Consider the following 19,868-nt stretch of genomic DNA (forward strand, 5'->3'; position numbering starts at 1 on the left):
CATCGAAGCCCTCACTAAAGGCCAGGTCTATATGTCCTTGCAGGAACTGCCTGAAGCCGGGCCGCTCCGCCGGCGGCTCGGGCTCCGCGCCCGCGCACAGCTCGATGAGTCCTCGCACGAGCGAGCTGACGTCACGCGCGCAGCCCGGGTCGTCCGCGTTTATGTAGACAAACTCTTCGTTTTTGGGGATGGCGAACAGCGATTTGGCACTGGTGGAAAGATATACAGATGAGAAAACAGGCTAATAGGTATACAGATTTAATAGAAAGACAATGAAAGTAAGGCATCTGTAAAAAAATATACATCAAAACTTGTTCTTGGTGAATTACAATGATCTATAAAAATCTTAAAAGGCACTTTTGCATTTTCCAAAAATACATACTTATTTTTTTTTTACTAAAGTAAATTAGAATCAACTTTACAATACTCTTTTGTTAACTATTTATAACTTTAAGTTAGGCCAGTAGAATTAAACACAAAAATTGATTAAATCGGAAATAATTCCTACAAAAGATTTTTTTGCTTTAATGGCTTCATTGGTTGCCCATTAAGACTCTCCTAAGTTTTCGACTTCGACGGAGTTGTGCTTAAGTGGTGGGGGCCCCCGAAAGGGGCGTTTTTTCGGTTTTCCGGTTATACCGCGTAAAGGACTTACCCTATCGAAAAGTGGTCTTCATGACGGTTAAAGGGCACTTAATCCTGCATTGAATAAGACCAAATTCATATGTTTTGGACAAACCGTTCTCGTGCTAAAGTTCGGCAAAGTAGAAAATATACGTATAATTAATGACCCTCTCCACGTCCAATGGCTTGTTACCCACATGCTTCCAAGCCTTGTAAAGGGTCGCCTTAACCAGTGTAACCCTAACAAGGCTCACGAGTTTGATTCGCTTATCCTTGTTCGTCCCAGCCGTTCCTTAACTGCGGTTGCTGCACCTCTTCCTGGCACTCTCCTGAACGACTCTGTGTTACCTAATGTGGCTGCCCCTCTTCCTTGTACCCTCCTGTACGATTTAATTGCTTAGCCATATGCCTGGTCCAAGGTTCGACGCCACAAAATCAACTTCGTACGAGTGAAAATAGTTTAAATACTATTTCCCGTGCTTGCAACATTTTTCTTTACTGCTTCGCCTCTATTAGTCGTAGAGTGATTGTATATATCCTATAGCCTTCTTCAATGTATGAGCTATTCAACACAAAAATAATGATTTCAATCAAACTAGTCATTCTTAAGATTAGCGCGTTCAAACAAACAAACAAAAAACTCTTCAGCGTTTTAATATGAACTTGTTGTTGTTGAATTTTTGGCGTCGAACCTTAGACCAGGCATACGGCTAGGCAACGTAGTCATGCAGGAGGATACAAGGAAGAGGGGCAGCCACAGTAGGTAACACAGAGTCGTTCAGGTGAGTGCCAGGAAGAGGTGCAGCAACCGCAGTTAAGGAACGTCTGGGACGAACAAGGATAGGCGCATCAAGCTCGTAAGCCTTGATAGGGTTATACTGGTTGAGGTGGCCCTTTTCAAGACTTGGAAGCCTGTGGGTAACAAACCATTGGACGTGGAGAGGGTCATTAATTATACGTATATTTTCTACTTTGCCGAACTTTAGCGCGAGAATGGTTTGTCCAAAACATATGAATTTGGTCTTATTCAATGCAGGATTAAGTGCCCTTCAACCGTCATGAAGACCACTTTTTGATAGGGTAAGTCCTTTACGCGGTATAACCGGAAAACCGAAAAAATGCCTCTTTCGGGGGCCCCTACCACTTAAGCACAACTCCGTCGAAGTCGAAAACTTAGGAGAGTCTTAATGGGCAACCAAAGAAGCCATTAAAACAATAAAATCTTTTGTAGGAATTATTTCCGATTTAAAAGCTAATTCTACTGGACTAAGTAAGCACATTCAGAGTTGCTTATAGCCATGTCATTATTGAAAAAATAAATTATAAGCATTCCTCACAAAAAAATCACTGAGAGATCTTTCTCTCAGTGATATTTTTGTCAAAAAAATTCAGTCTTTCACAAAAAACTCACCAAACATTAGTAATAATGCGAGCCTTCCTCAAAATGAAATAAAGCTGATCCTCCACAGCATGCTCAAGCCTCTTCAAGCCGGCCGGCACCCTCCTGAGGGGGGTGGGGGCTCTCCTGAAGTGGAACAGCAGCCGGGGGCAGCAAGTCCGGCCGTGGGTCTCCCAGGCCCCACCCAGACCAAGGTCTGCAAATGCTGCAGTTGTTTTTGGGGCCAACTCTGTCCTGAAATCAATGTTGATAAAATATTAGTCTTATATGTTTCAAATTAATTTATTTCATTAAAAATAAAACATACACTAAACATTCAGTTTTGTCTACATTGATTTCAATGTTACAATAATGATAATTAGAAAAGTGAACAAACCCAATAAAAAGTGACCATGATTCTTATACAGGGTGTTAGGTAAATGGGTATGAGCCGACACTAGCCCATGTTAACATGGGCATATAAATGGTATGGTGAAGTCAGAAAATTGATATCTTCAATTTAATTATTTTAATTTTCATACAAATCGGATTTTATAAAATTTATTTTGTATGAAAATAAAAAAAAAAAGATAATATACAAAAAAGTCTTGTCTTAATCCAATTGATTAGATGCAGTATTGTTTACCATGTTAAAAATGTATGCACTATATTTGACTTTGTTGGTGTACCTAATAAATAGAATAAAATTGTTTAAACCAAGATTTTCTTACCTAAAAGCATCAATAGCCTTAAACAGCTGGATATATCCCAGATCAAAGACATGGGTAGGCGACGAGAGCACCACTATATGGCACAAGTGGAACAATAGCGCGATGGCGCGGCAGGACTCGGCTGCCAGCTCCCCTGAGGCCACCAGCCAGTGGGCGGCGTCGGCGTCCTTGTCAGTGCTTTTGGAGTTCTCATCGAGGGTCGCAGCCAGCTCCGCCAGCCGCTTTGTGTCTAGATACGTGACTGCGTGGAGAATGAGCACGCCACGGCGCTCGTCCCAGTGGCATTCGATGCCATTCTAGTTAAATTAGACATTAGTGTTAAATATTTGGATTATAAGGAGAAAACTAAGATGATTTCAAAGTAATTTAACGAATCAAACCTCATCCGTGGACACGTTCGGTAAAAGTGGGGTTGTTTTGTTGGGATACCGGTACGGTGACTTCCCGATAACACCCACTACAACTATTCGCTCCTTTTTAGAAAACTCCGGGATATCATTGATAGTAAATACTTTCATGATTATTGTATTTGATAATGTGAATATTTTTGGAAAACATTTAATTTATTTACAAATCAACATACTCTCTAATCTGTGGCACACACACATCAGCTGTTTAATGACAACTTTGACAGATTTGTAAGTAAGTTGTAAAGTGTTTACGAAGGTAGCTAGTACATAGCTAGCTAAACCACTTACTATATTAAAATAGTAATTAAATTATAAATTAATTATATGATAATGAAGGTTTTATTATTACTTATTTAACATAAAATAATTTGGTAATTAAGAATTGTCGTTCTATAAACAATAAAGTGGACACTCGTGAATGGAAATTGTTTCCCAACTGTCATGTAATTTCACATTCACTTGTCAAAATATCAGCTGGTTTTGCGTAGCGTAAACTTGCTAACCTTTCGAAATCAAGGTTTGCCGCTTGCTTAGAGATTGGAGAAAATGAAATAGGTAGTTATCAAGCGCAAATTCGCAGTATCGCACGTGGCTACGACGCCAACGCCGCAATAAATCCGCCCGATAAGTTATCAGTGCAAAGTTTGTGCCTGTGGTGTGCAGCAGTGTAAAATAACTTTCTGTCGCAATGTCTTCAGCTGTTGAAGATATTTGCGAACTATTAGATAGTTATAATGGTAGAGATAAGGTAAGTATGCGGAAGCCATACGGCCTTGTAATATTGTAAAATTTTACAACTGGTCTGTCCTGTCCCATAGGCATAACTGGTAGATCATTATGTTTGAAAGTTCCGTAAACTTGCAAAGGTATTTAATTAAAATCTTACAAATTTATCAGCTTTAATTGTGTGAATATTATGCATTATTGGTAAAGAGCTAATGATTTTTTAAAATATTTTCAAACAATTTAAATCCACTGAGCAATTCACACCTTTTGTTAAGTGTATTATTATATTTAACAGGTCGTGCGACTAGCGTGCTATGCCTTCAAGCTGTATGGCTGCATTCACAATGACAAGGCTTGGCAGACGGCGGGCTCCCGCCTCTCCGGCGCCCGGCTCATACTGCGGCTCTTTGACGACATCCCTATGATCAGGCACACATACTCATACGGATTAGGACGACATGTACGTAACTTTGTTAAATTAAAAAATTCATCTTATTAAGAGATCATCATTTAAAAAAAAAGTTATCAAAACTTTTTTTAGGTAGGCTGTCTTAACATTTTAATTACTTCTACTTCTCAACAGCTCATGAAACTATTCATTTTCATTGTAAAATAGCACTTGTTGCAACTACATTAAGATGTTACAATGTTTAACTTGATTTGTAGTTGTCTTTACTTAGATTTATTCTTCACTTGACATAATTCAATGTCTGTTGGTTATTATAGGAGTCTTCAACAACAGCAGCAATCCTTGGAGTCCTTGCCAACACAGTGGACCAGGCGTTTCTGCCGGTGGAGAAAGCCTGCTGGCTCCACGAAGTCGGCATCCTCAAGCTTCAGCCCAACACCGCTTATGTGCTTGAGACCGTCAGCACAGCGCTCTGGGCAGCCAGCCTTTACATATCACTGATACAGTAAGTGATAAGAATATTCTTATTAATGTTCATTTAAAACATATGTTTTGTTATAATAAATATTTTACTGAAAAGAAACCACAAAAAAACATTACAACTAGGATATTAGTCACTGCATAAAACAAGATTTTGCTTAAATTAAAAAAATGTCAGGCCCCAATGCCCCATGAATTTATTAATGTTATTTCTTCCAATACATAACATACCATATTTTGTCAAGATAAATCCTCATATTAACAACATAAATCAAAAGATATCTCTAACATGACAACACTAAATATTTTATTATGATTAAGTGTATGCAATTTGCTTCTATTGACTACAAACTGACAGTAACAAATTGCACAGGACTGGGCGGTCGATAAGACAGCTGTGGTGGAGCCGCGACTGCCTGCAGAACTCCTCAGAAGATGGCGGAGCTGATGCGAGAAGGAACCTGGACGTCAGACTGGTCTTACAGGCCATTACAGCTGGGAAACTTTGTCTCGACATCACACATGCCGTCAGCTGCCTCCCTGAAGGCTGGTTATGGGGAGAAAAGATCGGTGCCACAAAGGTCGCCGCGATAGCCACGACATCCTCTGTGATCGGTATTGCCATGTACTTTGCCAGAAAACGACTTTTAAAGTAACATTTTGCTCTCTAGCGGCAAACTTGATTCATTAATTCGAAGCCAAAAGTTGGAAATGATGGATAGAAAAACATGAAATACTGAAAATTACTTTGTGAATACGATGTGGTTGTGTTTTGGTACAACACTTGAAGAGGTGTATAGATGATTAATTAAAAATAGTCTTCCAAGATAATTACAAACCAATTTGTAAATAGACCAAGTTTTACCGACAAATGTTTGCATTTTATGTAATATGTTGACTTAGAACTAGTCATCTCAATGAATGTGTTGAAATTATTTTTTATTTTCAAATATTATGTTTAATGTAAATCAAAATAAATATTTTTTTATACAAAAATTGATATTGGTTACAATCTGAAATGTATTTCATCTATATAATTCCAAATTAGTTAAATACTAATTAAGTATGTATTTGTTTTTCTTACGTAAATGTGCTCGGTTCATAAGGTTAGACAAGTCAATTATCTTACTGGTAATATTAGTTACCTGTACGATTCGCAATAATTTTTAAACTGGTTTCCATTTAAAATCTAATTAGAAAATGTTTGCTGTTTAAAATATTTCGCAATACAAGTGATTTAAAATTACTTAACTACTTACGTAATTAATTAAATATGTAATTACACTCTATTATTAGTGACAAAGTACCTGCTGCTGTATTTATATCTGAAGCTATTTGTTAAATATATGTAAATATTGTTTTATATCTACCTATGTGTTTGTTTCTAACATTGTCCTACCTGTTCGGAAACTACTGCTTAAGAAACTACATACCTCAACTTCAAGCTTCTACAAATATCGCGTACGTAATCAAGAAATTGTACGTCACAACTTTTTATAACGCCTTTTGTTACACCCCTGATAATCGCATACGTTAAATTCTATAATGATAGATATCCTTTTAGACTTAATATACATAATGTCTTTCGGTTAGTCTAGAATTCTAGATCTTTAGTGTTAGCAACATAAGTCGCACAGGCAGCGTGACGTCACGACGACACGACACGTGCAGATACGGAGGGCAGGGCCCAGTGTTGCCAGTCGGGTCTAGTCAGAAATTACCAGAAATATAAAAAAAAGTAACCTTTTTGAATCAAAAGTAACCTTCATACGGGGGGGGGGGGGGGGGGGTGCGGAGCGATGATTGTGTAAGGTTGTTCATGGATGGAAAATGAATACAATTGATCATCTAAATTCGAAAAGTGACCAGTCGTATAAAAACGTTTCATGGATTTGCGTTTTATTCGCTAAAACTCATTTTTTTTAACAAATAGTAAATCAAATTCAAGTTTAAATGCACTTTATGACATAATTTTTAAATTGTCACTATTAATATTTTTTACTGAATAACCTGTAAAGTTAATTCTACAATTTCTGAAAAATCACCTAAAAGTAACCTTTTCATTAGTGTAACCTAAAAGTAACCACAGCAGTTCAAAAGTAACCTAAAAGGTTACAAAAGTAACCTTCTGGCAACACTGGCAGGGCCACAAAATAGATCTTTTGTCGCAGGGCGCTGGGTTCGCACGCGAGTTCCTCCTCTACGAGTGAATGAATGCCAATTCATTAATTATTATATTTCTTAATTACCATTATAATTGTAATTTAAGTATCAAGCAGTTTTATTGATAACACATATTGACGAAACTATTAAAAAATCGTGTCTCATAAGTCATAAATATTTCTTTGTTATTACAGAAGCTCTATAAAAAGAGCTGTTTAATTTGTACCTTAGCACATTGGAAGGCCTTTGTATTGTCACGGAGGAAAAATCTTGAAAAGAAACATTGTCCATCATTTAGACACCTATCGGAGAGTACAAAACGATTGTTATTGCAAATATTTTAAAACAAAAATCATCTGGTAGTGTAAAAAATTCGTAATCTATATGATAATGATAAAAGGTGTTTTTATCTTTGTGATATAACACTGGTAGACATTCACGGTTATACTGTGAGTAGTATTTATTAGGATAGATAGTGTGGCGGAGGTAAATAAACCTTTGCTAATTAAATAAACGCGATGGAGTTAGTGAATGAACTTTGTGACTTGCTGCAGACTCACACCAACCGTGATAAGGTATGTTGCTGGTTTCAGTTTTGTGAATTATTTATTTGCGACACCATATTTGGTAGGTTTAACCCTTTATTTAACTTTAGAGAATAGCCAACAGGCTGTGTAAACAAGTTAAATCAAGGTGTAAACTGAACGTTTCAAGTCTAATTATAACCGTTTGTATTATAAAAGATCATGAAGGTCGACTGAGAGAGAAAACTATCAATGATGCGGAAGTGGAAACCAATCGGTTAGGAAAGAAAAAACCTGTTGATGACATCATGTGATAATTGTGCACTATAAAACCCATTTTGCCTGCGATATTTCGGAACCACATAAGCTCGACGCCCGCGTGCATCAAGCTGATGTACGGGCTTGGGAAACCTTCCGCGCCCTTATGTTACAAAGCAAGAGAAATTATTCGGCGTGCCTCTTTTAATCCGATCATCAAATTTTTCTCATATAAATAACCTTTTACTTATTTTGCAAGTATAAGCTTTTAGAACCGCTTTTATTCGCGTCCGTGTCGTGACTACTTTTACCTTTTGGCCGGATCGTTCAGACCTACAATAATGACTTTACTCAAACAAGAAAAGTCATGTTTTTCTAAAGATTGTAACGACTCCTCCAGGTAGTGAATCTAGCGAGCTACGCGCTAAAGCTATGGGGTTCCACAGCGGACAGCAAGGCACTCATGACGGCGAGCGGTCGCCTGGCGGCCGCGCGCGCCACTCTTCGCATGTTCGACGACGCTGCTGCCTTGAAAGCCGCGCTGGCTTACGGGCTTGGACAGAATGTAAGTTATTTCTATTGTTTTTAGAAGATATCTAACGTATATCGTTAGAGTCACGTGCTAACGCTATAGACAGCACTGATTGATGGCAAACGGCGACTTTAGAGATAACGTTAAAATACTTATTTTTAAATAAGATACTATGTATGAATATTTATTTACATTTACTATTTAGGTAACTACGATTCTTGTTAAAGAACGGATAGAACCAGTCGTTAGTGTAAATTAAATTCTTTGGCAAAACCTTGTCCAGGAGTGGACGACTTGGTCGAAAGACTTTTTTACCAATTAGGGGAAAGTAGTACGAGTTGATCCCCTGGGGTAAGATGATCCTTTGCGATTGTGCTGAAACCACTAACGTCATTTAGTTTCTTTCACTGGTAAAACATAGCTCTGGACACCTCCCCGCCTCAGTCAAATCGTAATGGTGGCGTGAGCGATACATCGAATTTGACGAGAAAAAAGAAAAATTGTGTACTTCTGATCTAAAATAGGCATGACTTTGAGTTTATGTTACTTTTATTCAAACAATGTTAAATGTAACTACTGTTGTCTTTAGGCTTTCTATTATGTTTAATTTTAATATTTTGGCCATAAAAACATGGCCGCGTACTTGTAGATTATTGTAGCAAATATTTAACAAAAAGTGGGACTTGGGTCAAGATGATCCCTTCCTACATGTACGAGATGATCCCTGGGAATTAAAACAAAAAAGTCAATGGAGTAGGTAAAGGGAAGTGAAATAAAAGAAAGAGAACTTCATATAACTCACCTGAGTCTGAAGAAGATGATACTGAGTGGCTGTACTGAACAGAGAAGTTTTCAAGCGATACCAAGAGTGAAGGATGGATAAAATGTTATGCATGTGGAAAATGGAGCCATAAAGCATGTGCTGGGGTAGAGGGTGATGAAGCAGGTGAATTTATTTGTGATATATGCAACACAGCTCCAGCCAAAAAGCGTTTAAATTATTTAAACGCTTTTTAGCAGGTACCAAGAAAGAATAGGTTATTTTCGTTATTTAATTCGTAAATGTTTTTCTTTTCTAACTTTTTAACGATTTATTCTGATAATTAGGTACTCCGAAAGGAATACAACCAGAAAAGAATAGATCATAGAATAGAATCATAGGGATCATCTTACCCCTACCTGGGGATCATCTTACCCACAGGGGTGTACAAGATGATCACTTTGTAAGGTTTTGCAAAAAATGAAATATTTTAATGAAACCTCAATTAATTTCTGGTTTTGAGTATAAGGAAAGTTGGATAGATAAATATACTAGTAGTAATCGTCTTTATTTTTGGTTTACCTTGAAAAATATGTATTTTACAGCGATTCCCGCTTAAGGGGATCATCTCGTACTACTTTCCCCTAACATTGCCTGGATATCTGGCTCGTGCTCATAGCATTTTACATTTCCTGTCCGCGGAATTCAGATCCTCAACCACAGCTGGCGCTGTAAACCAATCGTACAGTGTAGTCTCAATGCTTGAGTTAGAATCGAGCTTCGTCTTCATAGCATCGTCCTATCTCCTAACCTTAACAATGATTTAATTCAATATCATTGATCCAGGACGGTCCCTTCTGGGGTTCCTTAGGCGTGCTGGGCAGCACGTTCACGCTGGCATATCTCCAAGCGGAGAAGGCGCAGTTCCTGATCGATACCGGAGTGCTGGTCGTCTCCAAGGACACGGAGTTCCAGATACGCACCGCCCACAAGCTTTTCTGGTCGCTGTACGCATTCGTCGGGTTTGTCAGGTAAATCGAAAAAAGAAGCAGCGCAAGAAAATAGTGACTGGGTTTCTTGCGCTGCTTCTACTTGGCCCATTTATTGTCCTGAAGCAGTGGGAGGGTTAATACTGGGACGTGTAAAAGTGCTTTTAAAAGCCTACTTGCATAAATAAATGAGTTTTATAAGTTATTGTACTAAGTACATAATCGACATAAAATACGAAAATACGTTTTACGAATAATAATAATAATAAATACACTTTATTGCACACCAAACAAATAACATAACAGAAGAAAAGGAACACACAAGGTACAATGAGGATCATTTCGATTTTTAGCTGTGAATGCAGATTTATAGGGCTAAGAAATCCTTAATACACAGTCCAAAAATTTTTGTTCTACGACAAAAATTGACGAAGTTGTGGCCAAATTACTAAAAAAGTTCACTGACCGCCCGGCGCGGGGACGATGACGTCACTATATCCGAACGCTGCCGGCGTACTGCGTGGATAGAAAATATTTTTTTCTAGCCAAACTATCAGTTTTAGAGAAAAACTTGTAATGACATTTATTCATCAGAATAAAGTAAGCTATCGATAGGTAAATTTTAAAAATAGAAATTGTGAAAAATAACGCAAAAAATCTATTCGCTCATACGATTCAATGGAACGCAGAGACGCGATTGGGGTCTCCGCGGTGGTATATTTGGCGATTTATTCAAATAAAGTGTTCATAAGTTATTTAATCTTAGCCTAGAAGCTGGGTATGACTCCCCCGCCCCCCTCCTCTCCCCAGGTCATAAGCTGGGCATGACTTCCCCCTCGGCCAGAAGTTGAGTATGATTTACCCCCCCCCCCCCCCCCCCCAGGCCCGAAACTGGGTATGACTTGACCCCTCCCCCTCCCCCCAGGCCATAAGCATAAGCTGGATATGACTCCCCTTCGGCCAGAAGCTGGGTATGACACCCCCCCCCCATGCTAGAAATGCCAGAAACTGGGTATGACTTGACCCCCCCCCCCCCCTCCCCCCAGCCCATAAGCGTAGAATAGAATAGAATAGAATATTATTTAGAATAGAATATTATTTATTTGGCACAATACACAATACATGAGCATAAGCTGGGTATGACTCCCCCTCGACCAGAAGCTGGGTATTACATACCCCTCCTCCCAGGCCAGAAGCTGGGTAAGGCTAGCCCCTTCCCCCAGTCCATAAGCATAAGCTAGGTATGACTCCCCCTCGGCCAGAAGCTGGGTATGACTTACACCCCCCCCCAGGCCAGAAACTGGGTATGACTTGCCTCTCCCCCCCTCCCACCAAGGCCAGAAGCTGGGTAAGGCTTGCCCCTCCTCCCAGGCTATAAGCTGGGTATGACTTATCCCCCCAAAGGCCAGAAACTGGGTATTAGCATCATATTATGTATTATTATGTTCAATACAAACAATCATTAAGTTACACTCACCCCAACCGCGTCTCCGCATTGATCGAATCCTATGAAAATGTGGTTTTTGGACATAGCGATACTTATTTTTCACAATTTTTATTTTTAACAATTACTGGTCGATAGGTTACTTTATTTTGATGAATAAATGTTATTAAAAGTTTTTTTCTAAAACTGATAGTTTAGCTGGAAAAAAATATTTTCCATCCCAATAGTACGCCGGCTGCGCTCGATTCGGATATAGTGACGTCACGCGGCCCTGCGTACGTTGACTTTTAGCGGCAAAAACGGCCTATGTTTATTACTTAATATCTTCGTAAGTAATGGTCCGATTTGGATAATTCAAAAAGATATATCTTTCTTATGTCTTAAAGATTAACGTAGGTACTAGTTTTATTGAATTTTCTACAACAGTACTGATCCTCATTAGGCGGTCTTATCGCTATGAAGCGAATGTAAACTAAATACTTAGTTGGCTACTTATACAATACGAGAGCAATTTCTACTGATCAAATACTAAAAGCAAGTCATCATTATACGCATCTAAACTAATTCTACGCATCTAAACTCGGCTACAATAACCACCCTTTCACTTTCCCACCTTTCTAGGTCGCTCAGATCGCTCCACGCAACCGCGCTTGCTCTGAAATCGCCTCAGCGGACCAAGTGCGCTCCGGCGCGGTACCGGCAAGCGGCGCTGACCACCACCAAGCTGCTTCTTGATACAGTGCACGCTGTGAGCTGGCTACCTCCTGGCTGGCTGTGGGGCAGCCGGCTGTCCGTCCCACAAGCTAGTGGGATCGCCACGACGGCGGCGGTGCTAGGGCTCGTCATACATTTCAATGGGAAGCGGCTGTTGTCTTCGCGGTAGATTATGTTGTAAGTAAGATGATGACCGCGGTTAAAAGTAAGAAGTTATGTATTTCAATTTTGGACCAAGATGTCTTAAAAAAATTCGTGTGAAAACGTTAAAGCTGAAATTGACTTTTGATTAAGTAATATGTGTTATTTATATATTTTGTTACGTTTGTAATAGTTGATCGAGTATTGTGAAGTTTTTACACACTTTCACGATAAAAAACAATTAATAAATGATCATTTACGTACTTAATTATTCGGTAATCTTAAGCTTAAGTAGGTAGGTATGTTATAGTACTATGTATAGTAGATATAAGCGTAAAATTTTAAATAAAACAAAAATTTTAAATAAATTGGTTGTTTTATTATTTCGATTTGTCATAGAACAGTTATAGAACACCAAGTAATTATTGTTAAAACAAATGGAAATACAAAGAATTAATGTACCTACTCCAATTAACAGTATTTTTAAAATATTTTAATACGAAATTTTTGCCCAAGCCATTGATGACATCAACTATTCTACACCCGTTCTAATTCGAGAAAATACGAGTGGATACTTTAACAAAACCACATAATATATTTGAGTCACTATAAAAAACCTAACAAAAACAATAATATCACATGCAACAATCAAAGAAATTAATAATTAATAGTTATTATAACTAACAGACTTCAAACTAAATAGTAATATAGGTAGGTACTCAGACTATTATCTTACTAAACTAGTCGACGAAATAAAGACCTATCACGTGATGTGTTGATACGTTTTGACAAGTTGAATATTACCTTGTCGCCGAATAATTTTTTTAGGAACAAAATAATATCTATCTAATAAAACTCCCCAACGATTTCACGTTTTGAATCAGCTCCAATGCTTTTAGAGCGCTTTCACATTTAGGCGACTTTAGCAGCGCGACAAACGCGCAACAGACGCGCTGCCGATAATTTCATACTATTCAGCGGATGCCTGCCTTCCTTCACATTATAAAAACGCCGCTGCCGCGCTGCTGTCGCGCTTCTCACGCCCTAATGTGAAAGCGGCATTACACATGAGATACATTAATGGCTATAATATCAAATACTGTAAAATATTCACGTGCCACAATCATGCCTGCATGCCTATCATTCTAAACGAACAAAGGATAAAGAAATATAATATTTATTGTAAAAATATACATTTATTAGATACTTAATAAAGACATAATTAATACACTAAGCAGTCTTTGTGTAAACATGTAAATATAGACATATCATATAGATTTTTTGCAAAGTAATTTGAGTAATATAAGTATAGCCTGACCAGGAACATAAAAACCCTGGCATAGAGGCGCGTCAATCGCATTTGATAGTGCAACACTGAGTACAGTCGTACCTGTGTTAAATTAATAGGCTAACTTTATGTATCAGGATTCAGGATTACGGGCTAATTTGATATTTTCATAAATTAACCAAAAAATATTATTATAGGTAACCTGGTTTAAATAAATTAAATGAAACCATCAATCGAGCTAGTAGGATTTATTTTATTATTCATCAATAATCAAATTCAGAACTTGAATATTCAACTGCAATGTTTGGTCATGAACGCTTCAAACTCGGTACTTCTTTCCCAATTTCATAAAATTCAACACTTAGAAAGTGACAGAAAATTTTAAAATAGGTAGTTGAAACAAACCACAGCTAATTTTCATAGTGGACTGTACTATACGATAAACATGACAGTCAATTTGACAACCTTTGTCGGAAACATTATTCAATGAAAATATTGTCCGAACCCTTAGTATTTCTCTTCGACAAATACTTTAACACATTGTGAACCACTTTTCTTTCACGACTATAAAAAGATTTTAGCAATTTAATTCACAAAATCAATTGCGCACATTTAAAATAAAGTTTGTTTACACTTTGACAGCAATAGACTGACATGCAAGGTGACATGTCAATGAAGTTTTCAGTTACTGTTGCCATTAAAAGAAATTAGTACCATTAGTTTTCCGCAACATGGCGAGGGTTTTTATGTTCCTGGTCAGGCTATACCTAACATATCTAACATTCCGATTACCTTCACGTAACAAAGTCAAGTTTTTTTATCTATTACTGATCACAATTTAAAGCTCCCTTGAAATGGCGATATAAAGCGACGCTGCCGCAAAAGTGCTGTATCTCCGAAAATCACTTTTTGATATGTGTTCTTTTTTGTAATGAGAGCGGCTCCAAAATTTAGCGAAGAGTTTTTTGGCATTTTCGTTTATCATTTGACTAGACAACTATCAAAACTCTTGCGCAAAAACTAGGCAACATTATGACCTTAGTCTTATGCCCGTTTTCACCATCAATCCCTAATTTTTAAGTGACCCATAATTATGGTAACATATAACAGGAGTTTGGTATTCAAAGAGGTCACTTAAAAACGGGCATTAGTTTTTTGACGGAACTTTTAAAAGGTCATTCACAAGTTACATTGACTCTTGCTTTTAGCCCCCATTTTTTTTTTTTTTTTATTAGGTCTGCAAAACTGGTTTTACAAAGTTACATACATAAAATAAACTTAACTTAGTTGGCATTAATAATGTAAAACCTCCTAGATGCAAACACCGCATGCATACAATAATATTGTGTAAACAGAAAATGTTAAAGTTATTAGCCTATGTACTTAAAGTTTCATTTAACATTAGAGCAGCAATAAAATTTACTTAGGTTGTTTTTGATAGAGGCGATAGAACCGTGAAAAATATCAACTTCGGTGCGAACAGAATTACAGCCCGACGCAATGCGATAGAGTGGTGAATGCTGACCGAGATTGGTTTTGCATTTCAATCTCCAATGTCCAGCATTAGGTTAAAATAACCACATCGTCTGCCCAGATATAACCGTGACTATAATTTGCTCATCCATATTTTCCGCTCGCATTTAACCATGGAATAATAAATTTTACCTTCAAGTGTTTTCTTCGGGCACCATATCCAGTTCTTCTCTGAAATACTTCTCGTGATTGGGGTACAGTCTCATAGCCAATCTTGGTAGCCTCTTGGGATGTGGGGCGCGGCCCCAGCTGGCCACGTCGGGCCCCAAACCTTGGACCGTCCCGCAAGCCGCTTCGAACGCGCGCGCTTCGGCGGTTGCCGTGGGAGAGAGCACGCACAACGCGAATAGAGAGAGGAGACGGTGCCTAAAACGAAGAAATAAAATAATTTATAATATTGTCGGTACTTACTTATCACCACTTGCTACCATTCTGTCCAGCAGCATGTGACGAACTTTTTACACGCTAATCGTCATATTTCGTAATAGGATGTACTCTAAAGTTTGGGTAGAAAAGCGACCAAGTACTGCAAAACATAAATGGGTGAGGCCTCACTCGGTGGACCTGCGATCTATGGGTGTACTTTGGCTGAAAATCGGAACAAAATAGTTTGGGCCTCTTCAAGGCAAGAGTGAATAGACATTTACTGGGTATGTAAGTATCACCCCGGAACAGTCCAGTAGATACAGATCTACACTTAACATTAACTGAGCGCGGGGTCTCAGCGGGCGAGGTCTTTTAGACACAGAAGGGATAGAAAAGTTTTAATAAATAGCTCTTACGATTCAGTAGGGCTGCCTTTGGACGCCTGCAGCGACACCGCTCGCGCTTCGTCCTCGGCGGCCTCGAAGCTTAGCTCTCGCACGAGCCGGCACGCGGCGCAGATCCATACTGCAACTATGCTACTAATCTACTACTAAAGAGGACTCACGCCTGAGTAGGGCTTGGTGGACTTGCGATCTATGGGTTGGGCGTACTTTGGCTGAAATACCCGAGCACAATGGTCTGGGCCTCTTCAAGGCGAGAGTGAATAGAAATTTACTGGGTATGTAAGTATCACCCTGGAACAGTCCAGTAGATACATATCTACATTCTACACTTAACATTAACTGAGCGCGGGGTCTTGGCGGGCGAGGTCTTTTAAACACAGAAGGGATAGAAAAAAAGTGTTAATAAATAACACTTACGACTGAGTAGGGCTGCCTTTGGAGGCCTGCAGCGACACCGCTCACGCTTCGCCCTCGGCGCCCTCGAAGCTTATTAGCTCTCGCACGAGCCGGCACGTGGCGCAGATCCATACTGCAACTATGCTACTAATCTACTACTAAAGAGGACTCACGACTGAGTAGGGCTGCCTTTGGACGCCTGCAGCGACACAAGTTGCAGTAGCGAGCGGCGCGGCGGCTCGGCGCAGCGCGTCAGCAGCGCGTGCGCCGCGGCACGCGCTTCGCCCGCGAAGCTTCGCTCTCGCACGAGCCAGCAGACGATGCAGATCCATACTGCTGCTATACTACTAAAGAGGACTCACGCTTGAGTAGGGCTGCCTTTGGAAGCCTGCAGCGACACAAGTTGCAGTAACGAGCGGCGCGGCTCGCGCTTCACCCTCGGCGCCCTCGAAGCTTAGCTCACGTACGAGCCGGCAGACGACGCAGATCTATACTGCAACTATACTACTAAACTACTACTAAAGAGGACTCACGACTGAGTAGGGCTGCCTTTAGTGGCCTGCAGCGACACAAGTTGCAGTAACGAGCGGCGCGGCGGCTCGAAGCTTATTAGCTCTCGCACGAGCCGGCAGACGACGCAGATCTATACTGCAACTATACTACTAAACTGCTACTAAAGAGGACTCACGCCTGAGTAGGGCTGCCTTTGGACGCCTGTAGCGACACAAGTTGCAGTAACGAGCGGCGCGGCGGCCTCGAAGCTTAGCTCTCGCACGAGCCGGCACGCGGCGCAGATCCATACTGCAACTATACTATGTACTATAGTCTGGTCTGTGAGCACGTAGAATTTTGTCCAATGACCCCTAGCTACCCATCCTTATCGCTCGCGCGTAATTATGTTGCTAACGCGCTCGCACACTCACTGCGGGCGCCCGTCGCACAGTCGCGACAGCAATATAATTACGCGCGAGCGATAAGGATGGGTAGCTAGGGGTCATTGGACAAAATTCTACGTGCTCGCAAACCGGGCTTTACTAAAGAGGACTCACGCCTGAGTAGGGCTGCCTTTAGACGCCTGCAGCGACACAAGTTGCAGTAGCGAGCGGCGCGGCGGCTCGGCGCAGCGCGTCAGCAGCGCGTGCGCCGCGGCTCGCGCTTCGCCCTCGAAGCTTAGCTCTCGTACGAGCCGGCAGACGACGCAGATCCATACTGCTGCTATACTACTAAAGAGGACTCACGACTGAGTAGGGCTGCCTTTGGAAGCCTGCAGCGACACAAGTTGCAGTAATGAGCGGCGCGGCGGCTCGGCGCAGCGCGTCAGCAGCGCGTGCGCCGCGGCTCGCGCTTCGCCCTCGGCGGCCTCGAAGCTTAGCTCTCGTACGAGCCGGCACGCGGCGCAGATCCATACGGCTACCATAGCCTCGTTTTCGATGCTGAAACATTTTGATTTGTTAATCGATAAGCAAAAATAGTGGCAGTAGCACATAGGAAGATTGCTTGAATGTGATTGGTGGATAAGAGGTGGAATTGTGTAAATCAATCGCAATGATTTGACAGTTCATAACGTACGATAAAGTCAGTTAAACAAAGCGTTTGACAGAATAATCGTACGTTATGAACTGTCAAATGGCACTTAGCCAGAAGGATATCTTAGACTTGTCATGCTCACTAAAATGTCTCTGGGGTAGTGGCGTGTGAGGCGGGTCGTTACATTCCCTATAATATGGTCGAGTGAAGCGATGGCTGGTTCACACGTCATGTCTGTGAACAGGCGCTGCCTTCGGGGACTGGTCAAGGAAAGATATACCTGACATAAAATATATGTATCAAAACGCAACAATTAACCTAGAAATTAGCACGGCACTAAAGAAATATATTCAAAACTGCCACGCGGTCTCGTGCTAGATGGGCGTCTTAAAGGCCACCTTCTATCAACGGGAGCGCGTGGTAAGTAACTTGCTTCTGAATGTATGTAACTTCCTACTTTTTTATATTTTTAAACCGGCAGACAGTGGTGACTGAGTTTGTTGCGGCGCTTCTTCTCAGCACTTGCCAAATGTTTGTCTCGAAGCGCTGGTAGGGCAAAAAAAGAATGAGACATGTATAGGCTCCTTAAGAGCATTTGACGATTTGCAAGAACTAATTTAATTAGTCTAAACAAATAAAGATAATTTTGATTTTGATTTTGAATTTTGATTTTTGATTTTTTGATTTTGATTTTGATTTTGATTTGATTTGATTTTGATTTTGATTTTGATTTTGATTTTGATTTTGATTTTTGATTTTGATTTTTTTGATTTTGATTTTGATAATGATAAAGATTGCATTACACAATTCCACCTCTGTTCTGCGCGAACGCATAGGCGTGTCTTTACGCGTGTTAGCAAGCTAGTCATAACGAAAATTGACTAGTTAGGGCTTGTTGCAACATAAAACTATTGGATGTTTCTTGTTTTCACCACTGCAAATCTTAGCCTAAATCTATAATTTGATCTGCAGTGAAACAAATCCTGAAGAGCGGCGACGCGTATCCGCACGCCACAATGAGCCTATGGACGACCAGCTAGCAGTAGTGTGCAACGGGGCGTCTTAGCTAGCTCAGTCTGACACCCCGCTGTTTAGTACTAAGTCCCAGTTCGCCTTCTGCGATGAGGGATGTGTACCTATCCAGGATGCCTACAGGGATATTTGACCAAGGAAACGCACAATCAATAACACAATGGCACTTTATAATCTGGGTTCCACAATAGTTCACTTATTCTAGTTTCACTGACTCTAAATCGCTATCGTTTAATAATGAGCAAGTTTACAAATACTTTACAAGTTATATCACAATTTACTAATTACAACAAGAGGAATAACGACGCGCCCGGTTCGCGTCCCGTTAGCTAGCTTTCGTATCCGCGAGAGGGGCGGCGCCCGGTGCGAGGTTTATCGAGTGTTAGTCTGGATACTTATAACTAGGGGGGTAGGATGTGGTTCGTTAGCTCAAGCCAGAGACCGAAGCCTCGATAGTGAGTACGACCACTAGGGAAAGGCGTTGGACCTACGAGGTGAGGGGGTGTGAAGTTCAGGAAGGGTGGCAGCAGGATTGCTACCGCAGGTTCGGGATGAGTATCTCATGCACTACTCGGTAAGGACGAGAACCGGTTGGCTATCAACGATAGAACGTCTCGACACGACGCTTTATGGCAAGCCGCGGATTAATGACGAGGTATCGGATCAAGCCAAAGTCGAACAGTTAGGGTTAGTAGGGAACAATGTGGATAGCTATTCGCTAGGGACTCTTTGCAATGCAGCCGAGGGAATGATAGACGCGCGCGCGAACGTCTGGCTGTTACAATGGCTCCCGAGCGAATGCTAGGCGCCCGCGGTCGCCGCCGTCTCTTATATTAGCTCGGTCCGTGCGGCGTGCGGCCGCGCAGCCGTAGGGTTGTCAAAATCTCTGCGCTCGGTGCTAGGGCTGTCGATGCGTCGCGGGGCGCGTCACATCCTCCCTTGTTTTGGAGATTTTTACCTGGAAAAATCACAAGTCTGGTACATAAAGGTTCTTCAAGAACAACTAAAAGTCATGTCAATAATAAGTTATTTTTGGGTA

General features: G+C 40.6%; 2 protein-coding genes across 2 annotated transcripts; both read left to right on the forward strand.

Moving 5' to 3' along the window:
• The first annotated feature begins 3,565 nt into the window (after nucleotides 1–3,565).
• Nucleotides 3,566–6,127, forward strand: LOC135077004 (peroxisomal membrane protein 11C-like). The gene is made up of 4 exons (XM_063971593.1): nucleotides 3,566–3,891; nucleotides 4,165–4,329; nucleotides 4,596–4,783; nucleotides 5,132–6,127. Exons 1-4 carry the CDS (start codon nucleotides 3,832–3,834, stop codon nucleotides 5,412–5,414), a joined length of 696 nt encoding a protein of 231 aa, XP_063827663.1. The 5' UTR covers nucleotides 3,566–3,831; the 3' UTR covers nucleotides 5,415–6,127.
• Nucleotides 6,128–7,132: 1,005 nt separating this feature from the next.
• On the forward strand, nucleotides 7,133–12,406 carry LOC135077005 (peroxisomal membrane protein 11C-like). Its single transcript, XM_063971594.1, has 4 exons — nucleotides 7,133–7,496; nucleotides 8,104–8,268; nucleotides 9,842–10,026; nucleotides 12,050–12,406. The coding sequence occupies exons 1-4, from the start codon at nucleotides 7,440–7,442 to the stop codon at nucleotides 12,309–12,311; spliced, it is 669 nt and encodes a 222-aa protein (XP_063827664.1). The 5' UTR covers nucleotides 7,133–7,439; the 3' UTR covers nucleotides 12,312–12,406.
• The last annotated feature ends 7,462 nt before the right edge of the window (nucleotides 12,407–19,868 follow it).

The sequence above is a fragment of the Ostrinia nubilalis genome, chromosome 12, assembly GCF_963855985.1.
Source record: "Ostrinia nubilalis chromosome 12, ilOstNubi1.1, whole genome shotgun sequence".
Lineage (NCBI taxonomy): Eukaryota > Metazoa > Arthropoda > Insecta > Lepidoptera > Crambidae > Ostrinia > Ostrinia nubilalis.